Source organism: Gobio gobio (assembly GCF_949357685.1).
Source record: "Gobio gobio genome assembly, chromosome: 12".
Taxonomy (NCBI): Eukaryota; Metazoa; Chordata; class Actinopteri; order Cypriniformes; family Gobionidae; genus Gobio; species Gobio gobio.
In genome coordinates this window covers 1,691,581-1,700,895 of record NC_137105.1, presented here as the reverse complement: position 1 = coordinate 1,700,895, position 9,315 = coordinate 1,691,581, and the positions used below count along the sequence as shown (strand labels likewise).

The 9,315-nt window shown below is 43.4% G+C and overlaps 1 protein-coding gene across 1 annotated transcript in view; it reads right to left on the bottom strand.

The window, feature by feature from the left end:
- Positions 1-9,315, bottom strand: part of LOC307135627 (MAM domain-containing glycosylphosphatidylinositol anchor protein 2) — a gene marked incomplete at both ends in the record, with an annotated part of 254,854 nt that overhangs the window by 4,087 nt on the left and 241,452 nt on the right. The window contains 3 exons of the mRNA XM_079832200.1: positions 626-787; positions 4,463-4,618; positions 6,087-6,107. Coding sequence (XP_079688326.1) covers positions 626-787; positions 4,463-4,618; positions 6,087-6,107 — 339 coding nt within the window. The remainder of the gene's footprint in view (positions 1-625; positions 788-4,462; positions 4,619-6,086; positions 6,108-9,315) is intronic.

The following is a 9,315-nucleotide window of genomic DNA, read 5'->3' as shown; positions in this document are numbered from 1 at the left end:
TTAAATATATACATGCTTGTGTGTGTATTTATATATAAATAATAATTAACAGAGTACACACACATATATTATGTAAACACAAACTTTTATTTTGGATGCGATTAATCGCGATTAATCTTTTGACAGCCCTAATTTAAACTATACAAAAAAATAAATAAATAGAGCAGACCGGGGCAAGTTGTTATTTCAGTACATCCAGTTAAACTAAAGAAAATGATCTTACCGTGGCAACAAGCGGAAATAAATAAAGTTTTAAAAATAAGGTTTTGGTTTTAGTGAACTATAATAACCCTTCAAGCGTAATCTAGATATAATGAAGGCGGATTTGAACACGTGTGACAACATGCCCCGACACCAAGAGTTTGATCTGAGAGGAACACGTGTCAGCACAGCCACAGTAATGAAGCGTGTGTTTGACGTGACCTGCTAACATGTCAACCCGAGCCGTCACGCTAATGCTGGAGTGTGTGTGCAGGAACGTTAACGCTGGAGTGTGTGTGCAAGAACCCGTCAGAACCCGTCAGATAAAGTGATGAAGCCAGAGAGTGTTCCTGACATCACGCCAGTGCTTTACTGTCCCGTGTTTTAGCACATCTGCCACAGGAACACGCGTGAACACACTTACCGATGTGTTTGCCGTACATGTGATAGTAGAAGCTGAAGCAGTAGGTCGGTGGGCTGGTGATGCTGTAGGGATTCTTGGGGGCGACGTTAAACATGGGGCTTAATAGACGAGCCGTGTCGCCCTCTTTACGAGGTCTGGAGGTCTCGATGTACATGTAGAAACCTGCCAATCACACGGACACAAGAATGTGTTAACACACGGATTTAACACAAGCCTCATTATGAAGAGTCAGAACTGCGACTTTTCAAGAAATGGACACTGTGAACTTCACCCGCCATCAGAACAGCTGCATCTGTTTTTTCTTGTCATCAAAGTCTCATGTTATTAAAGTTGAAGTGCTTATTTTTCGACTGATTCGACAACAGATGCTAGACTAAGACACTCTTCTCCTCCTCAAATACATAAATCATCAGCCGTTATGTTTCTTGAGTAAAGAAAACGCTGTACTTATTCAAACAAACGGTTCTTCATTTACCATTGCATTGCAAACAAGCAGAGATGCTCCAAACTGAGATAGAGGGGGCGGAGTTATGAGGTTTGACTGACAGTTTGAGGAGCCAATGGAGCTCCTAGCTTTAGTCACTTTTCATTGATTAAAAACAAAACAGCTATTTTTCACGAAATTGATTTGTGATTGTATATATGGTCAGACAATCGCATGTGTCTTTATATTATTAATATTTTACCAAAATCAAGCTCAAACCAAATTAGTTTTTGACCAGCGAGCGTCGGACATACGTGTTTCGAATGACATTTTCATGAACATACACAAGTTATAAAGTTTAATGTGGGTACATTGTTTTTTCTCTCATTTGACCAAAGTCTCATGTTATTAAAGATGAAGTGCTTATTTTTCGACTGTGATCTGATGACAAATGCTAGACTAAGACACTCTTCTCCTCCTCAAATACATAAAACATCAGCCGTTGTGTTTCTTGAGTAAAGAAAACGCTGTACTTATTCCAACAAACGGTTCTTAATTTACCATTGCATTGCAAACAAGCAGAGATGCTCCAAACTGAGATAGAGGGGGCGGAGTTATGAGGTTTGACTGACAGTTTGAGGAGCCAATGGAGTTACTAGCTTTAGTCACAAGCTCTTTTTAATACTTTTCATTGGTTGAATATTTGTGAAACCCACATTGATGATAAAGATTTATTAAATAAAATTACTATGGAGATACAAGGTTTCCGCCCGACAGCAATGATATATAACTTAATTAATTAATAAATACAAAAAAAATGAAATCTATAAATAAACTACTACATATAAATGAAATAGTAATATTAGTAATATTATAATAAACTAAACAATAAATATAGCTGCAAGCAGCAATACCTGGGCCAAGCGCAAAGAAGAAGACAAGACATGCCAAAATGGCGGGGAGTGTCAAGTAAACGGCAGCAATGAGCGATTAAACACATTTTAGATAATTTTAGGCAAAAAGGCTGAAAAAAGCATTGTAGTCTATGGAAATTTCATGTTTTGTTCTATTATAGCGTCACCAAGAGGCACAACATTAAAACATTTTTGTGTATCATCGGAGTGAGCCTATACATGTCAATTTTGGTGAAAATATCTCATTTTGTTTTGGAGTTACAGACATTTATATGAAAAAACATGTAACAAATGACTGACACCTGACTTTGATTGGATTTTACTGCCCCTTACTATAAATATTTTGACATTTGGGTTTTAGCGTTTAGCTATCGACCTATGTTTCTGAACTTCTGACGCTGGTTTCGTCTCGATTGGACTAGCGGTTTTGAAGATATCAGCTAACATTTTATAAGTGCTGAATTACAACACTGCACAAACCATACGCCGAAACCTGGCAAGTCTGGTATCGTTGGACTCGGCAAGGATTCAGGAGACGAAAAGTTACTCCCATGAAAATAAGTCAAGCTCGCCCAAAGTTATACGCGTTTGAAAAAAGAAATTATCCACTATGTGGCGCTGTTTCGAAACTTCTCAGGCTCCTTCAGGACATCGAGCTGATGACCCAAACCGAGTTTCATAACAATCCGTTCATGTGTTCATAAAATACAGCATTTTAGCACATAATTCAAAATGGTCGACAGACAAAATGGCCGATATGGTAAAATTAAATGTCAGACGACTCGACATGCCGTCCTGAATCTAAGGAGACCACCTTTATGATTTGGACAAACGGTTCAGAAGTTATAAGCAAAAATAGCCATTTTTCGTATCTCCGGACCAGTAGGTGGCGCTGCGCCGAAACGCTGCATGTCGCCTCAGAACATGCTTTTGATGACATGTACCAAGTTTCAATTTTTGTGAAAATTGGAGCAAAGGCCTAGGATGAGTTCGCAAAAGTAGGTTTTTCAGAAAATTCCAAATGGCAGGAAAATTTTCATGACGGAAAATGACGTCATGTCTCTATCTCTCATGGTTCAAAAGTTATTAGCATAAACATGAGTGAAACTTTGGACAGGTGGTGGCGCTAGAGGGATTGAGTTAGAGACTCAAAATTTGCTATAGTGACAGTTGGGACAATCCTCTATCTGTGCGCCAAATTTTATAATAATAATAAATATAGCTGCAAGCAGCCATTAACGGGGCCAAGCGCAACAGAAGCAAACAAGGAAGATAGCAGCAGACCAACTGAAAAAATGAGTGAAGACATTTGAAGCAAAAACGTTGAAACCACATTAAAACATTGAGTTGTATAGTGCCAATGTCATGTTTTGTTCTATTATAGCGCCACCAAGAGACACAATTCAAAAAAATTTTTATGTGTCATCGGAGTGAGCCCGTACATGTGTGTGTCAATTTTGGTGGAAATATCTCATTTCGTTTTGGAGTTATAGACATTAATATGAAAAAACATGTAAAAAATTACTAACACCTGACTTTGATTGGATTTTATTACCCCTTACTATCAATATTTTGACATGTGGGCTTTATCATGTAGATATTGTCCTATGTTTCCAATTTTCTGGCGCTGGTTTCGCCTCGATCGGACTAGCGGTTTCGAAGATATCAGCTAACGTTTTTTAAGCGCTAAATTACCGCGCTGCACAAACCATACACCAAAACCTGGCAAGTCTAGTATCGTTGGACTCTGCAAGAATTAAGGAGACAAAAAAAGTTAGTCCCATGAAAATAAGTCAACCCCACCCAAAGTTATATGCGTTTGAGAAAAAAAAATCTCCACTAGGTGGCGCTGTTTCGAAACTTCTCAGGCTCCTTCAGGACATCGAGCTGATGACCCATACCGAGTTTCATAACAATCCGTTCATGTGTTCAGAAAATCGAGCATTTTAGCACATAATTCAAAATGGCCGACAGACAAAATGGCCGATATGGTAAAATTGGATGTCAGACGACTCGACATGCCGTCCTGAATCTAAGGAGACCACCTTTATGATTTGGACAAACGGTTCAGAAGTTATAAGCAAAAATAGCCATTTTTCGTATCTCAGGACCAGTAGGTGGCGCCTCAGGACATGCTTTGATGACATGTGCCAAGTTTCAATTTTTGTGAAAATTAGAGCAAAGGCCTAGGACGAGTTCGCAAAAGTAGGTTTTTCAGAAAATTCCAAATGGCAGGAAAATTTTCATGACGGAAAATGACGTCATGTCTCTATCTCTCATGGTTCAAAAGTTATTAGCATAAACATGAGCGAAACTTTGGACAGGTGGTGGCGCTAGAGGGATTGAGTTAGAGACTCAAAATTTGCTATAGTGACAGTTGGGACAATCCTCTATCTGTGCGCCAAATTTCATAATAATAATAATAATAATAATAATAATAGTAGGAACGCTAATTGTGTCAATAAGTGCCTTCGGACCTTCGGTGGGACGGTCACCTACCCTGCTTTGAGCCGGCCCGATCTCCGCTGGGGCCCGTGTTCGGGGTGTATTTAGTGTCGCGGGTGGCGGCGCTGTGTCTCGTCCAATCAAAGTCGTCGTTCTTGTCCTGGGTGAACATGCACATGGGCTCCTCCTCAAAGCTGCAATGAAACTCTCCTGGAGAAGACAGAAGAGCAGGGTCAGGAGATCTGGCCTTACCCATCAGGGACAACAACAACAACAACAACAACAAACCCTCGTGGAATCTGATTGATTAAACTCTTCATATCCCACACTCATCCGCGGGACGAGTGGAAGTCATTGGCATTCAGCAGGAGCTGTTTGTGAATAAATATTCATTGGTTTTATTAAAATCTAGCGGGAGCGCTGTGACCTTCGGATGGGGAGCATCTAAAGTGTTTTTGGAGTAAGTGGGCTTACGGTCCCTCGCCTCTCGACTCCTGCACTCGCTTCACAACGGGGGATTTAAACCGAGGTTTTACCCCTGATGACCAAACTAATGCAGGAGATCAGAGAGGAAGAGAGGGAAGAACAGACTCGGCAGAGAAAGATGGAAATCATGCGTCTGGGATTCTATCTGCTCTAGAAGTCATGAAAACAATCAGGGGACTAACACTAACCAGACAAACAAAGACAGACTGATAGATAGAACGACAGAACGATAGATTGAACAATAACTATAGATAGAACGATATATAGAACGATAACTATAGATAGAACATTAGAAAGAACATTAGTTAGAACGATAGAACGATAGATAGATAGAACGATAGAACGATAGAACGATAGAACGATAGAACGATAGATAGATAGATAGATAGATAGATAGATAGATAGATAGATAGATAGATAGATAGATAGATAGATAGATAGATAGATAGATAGATAGAACGATAGATAGATAGAATGATAGAACGATAGATAGATAGAACGATAGAACGATAGATAGATAGATAGAACGATAGATAGAACGATAGATAGATAGATAGATAGATAGATAGATAGATAGATAGATAGATAGATAGATAGATAGATAGATAGATAGATAGATAGATAGATAGATAGATAGATAGATAGATAGATAGATAGATAGAACGATAGAACGATAGAACGATAGAACGATAGATAGATAGATAGATAGATAGATAGATAGATAGATAGATAGATAGATAGATAGATATAGAATGATAGATAGAACAATAACTATAGATAGAACATTTGAAAGAACATTAGTTAGAACGATAGATAGATAGAACGATAGAACGATAGAACAATAGAACGATAGAACGATAGATAGATAGATAGATAGATAGATAGATAGATAGATAGATAGATAGATAGATAGATAGATAGATAGATAGATAGATAGATAGATAGATAGATAGATAGATAGATAGATAGATAGATAGATAGAACAATAACTATAGATAGAACATTAGAAAGAACAATAGTTAGAACGAAAGATATAAGATAGATAGATATAAGATAGATAGATATAAGATAGATAGATAGATAGATAGATAGATAGATAGATAGATAGATAGATAGATAGATAGATAGATAGATAGATAGATAGATAGATAGATAGATAGATAGATAGGAAAGAAGAATAATTAACACTTACTCAGATGAGGATTGTCTGGAACTGTGAAGAGAAACATCAGATCAGCAGCAGAACAAACACATTGAGCTTAAATGAATACAAACATGATCATAATCATAATCATCTTTATATATTCCACATGTATCATTACTGGATTCACTTCAGCTGCAGAAAACAAAAGCAAAACCTTTGAAAAGCTAAATCTGTGTTATTGTTCTTTAATAAGAGCAGAGCTTGAGCTTGACTTCTCCTCAGCGGCTCCTGCAGTGAGTGGCGTTCCCCAGGGTTCGGTCTCAGGGCCGCTGCTGTTCTCTCTGCAGGAGCTCTGCTCTCACAAACAGAAGAGCTGGACCTGAGCTCAGGTGTTCAACCCTTCATGGCCACAGGTGTGTACCTCCAGCTCTAGGCCTGCAGACGCTTCTACACACGTTAGTGAGAGAATGGGCCGCTCTCAGGAGTGTGTGTGTGTGTGTGTTCGCTTCTACACACATTAGAGAGAGAATGGGCCGCTCTCAGGAGTGTGTGTGTGTGTGTGTTCGCTTCTACACACATTAGAGAGAGAATGGGCCGCTCTCAGGAGTGTGTGTGTGTGTGTGTTCGCTTCTACACACATTAGAGGGAGAATGGGCCGCTCTCAGGAGTGTGTGTGTGTGTGTGTTCGCTTCTACACACATTAGAGAGAGAATGGGCCGCTCTCAGGAGTGTGTGTGTGTGTGTGTGTTCGCTTCTACACACATTAGTGAGAGAATGGGCCGCTCTCAGGAGTGTGTGTGTGTGTGTGTGTGTTCGCTTCTACACACATTAGTGAGAGAATGGGCCGCTCTCAGGAGCGTGTGTGTGTGTGTGTGTGTTCGCTTCTACACACATTAGTGAGAGAATGGGCCGCTCTCAGGAGCGTGTGTGTGTGTGTGTGTTCACTTCTACACACAGTGAGAGAATGGGCCGCTCTCAGGAGCTCAGAGAACTCAAGCGTGGGGCCGTGATCGGTGGAGCCTGTGCAATAAGGCCAAATATTACACTAAATATTCCACGCTCAACTATTAGTGGGATTATAACAAAGTGGAAGCGATTGGGAACAACAGATTGGGGTCAGCACATGCTGAGGGTCACAGAGCGGGGTCAGCTCATGCTGAGGGTCACAGAGCGGGGTCAGCACATGCTGAGGGTCACAGAGCGGGGTCAGCACATGCTGAGGGTCACAGAGCGGGGTCAGCACATGCTGAGGGTCACAGAGCGGGGTCAGCTCATGCTGAGGGTCACAGAGCGGGGTCGGCACATGCTGAGGGTCACAGAGCGGGGTCGGCACATGCTGAGGGTCACAGAGCGGGGTCAGCGCATGCTGAGGGTCACAGAGCGGGGTCAGCGCATGCTGAGGGTCACAGAGCGGGGTCAGCGCATGCTGAGGGTCACAGAGCGGGGTCAGCACATGCTGAGGGTCACAGAGCGGGGTCAGCACATGCTGAGGGTCACAGAGCGGGGTCAGCGCATGCTGAGGGTCACAGAGCGGGGTCAGCACATGCTGAGGGTCACAGAGCGGGGTCAGCGCATGCTGAGGGTCACAGAGCGGGGTCAGCTCATGCTGAGGGTCACAGAGCGGGGTCAGCTCATGCTGAGGGTAACAGAGCGGGGTCAGCTCATGCTGAGGGTCACAGAGCGGGGTCAGCGCATGCTGAGGGTCACAGAGCGGGGTCAGCTCATGCTGAGGGTCACAGAGCGGGGTCAGCTCATGCTGAGGGTCACAGAGCAGGGGGAGGGAACATGCTGAGGGTCACAGAGCGGGGTCAGCTCATGCTGAGGGTCACAGAGCGGGGTCAGCTCATGCTGAGGGTCACAGAGCGGGGTCAGCTCATGCTGAGGGTCACAGAGCAGGGGGAGGGAACATGCTGAGGGTCACAGAGCGGGGTCAGCACATGCTGAGGGTCACAGAGCGGGGTCAGCTCATGCTGAGGGTCACAGAGCGGGGTCAGCACATGCTGAGGGACACAGAGCGGGGTCAGCTCATGCTGAGGGTCACAGAGCGGGGTCAGCTCACGCTGAGGGTCACAGAGCGGGGTCAGCCCATGCTGAGGGTCACAGAAGTGGCCAACTTTCTGCAGAGTAAAGAGCTCCAGACCTCCAAACTTCTGTGGCCTTCAGATGAGCTCAAGAACAGTGTGTAGAGCTTCATGGAATGGGTTTCCATGGCCGAGCAGCTCATCCAAGGCTTACATCACCAAAGCGTGGGATGCAGTGGGGTAAAGCGCGCCGCCACTGGACTCTAGAGCAGTGGAGACGTGTTCTCTGAGTGACCAATCACGCTTCTCCGTCTGACAATCCCATGGTCGAGTCTGGGTTTGGCGGTTGCCAGGGGAACGGGACTTGCCTGACTGCATTGTGCCAAGTGTAAAGTTTGGTGGAGGGGGGAGTATGGGGTGGGGTTGTTTTTCGGGGTTAGTTCCAGTGAAAGGAACTCTTAATGCTTCACCAAGACATTTTGGACAATTTCATGCTCCCAACTTTGTGGGACCAGTTTGGGGACCCTTCCTGTCCCAGCATGACTGACCAGTGCTCAAAGCGTCGGTCCAGTAAGACATGGATAAGCGAGTTTGGTGTGGAGGAACTTGAGTCCTGACCTCAACCCGATAGAACAGCTTTGGGATGAATTAGAGCGGAGACTGAGAGCCAGGCCTTCTTGTCCAACATCACAAATGAAGAATCCCCATAAACACACTCCTAAACCTTGAGGAAAGCCTTCCCAGAAGAGCTGAAGCTGTTAGAGCGACTCCATATTAAACCCGACGGATGGAGAATGGGATGGCGTTAAAGCTCATGTGTGTGTGAAGGAGGCGTCACAACATGTAGTTAAGCTCTAAGCGTCGGTGAGCTGAAACATGACGAACGGCTCTGTGATCACGAGCGCATGTGAAACTAAAGCAGACACGTGACACACGATCAAAAACACTTTCACCGGCGCGAATCGAACTCCCTCCGGCTCAAATTACCCCGCTGCGATTGTTTCCCGCTAATAACTGACCGGCGATCTCCAGAGGAACATGAATTAATCACCGTCAACACGAGGATGTGATGTAACGTCATGAAATGTTGGCTTCTGCTTTAATGTCTCTCACAAACTGATGAAATGATGACGGTAAACGAAAGCAGAGCGAGAGGATGAGAAGAACAACAACACAGAGTGTGTGAGAGGATCTGTGTTCATCACACACTCTTCATGAAACGGCTTTGAGAACGCGGAGATATGCAATTACAAAAA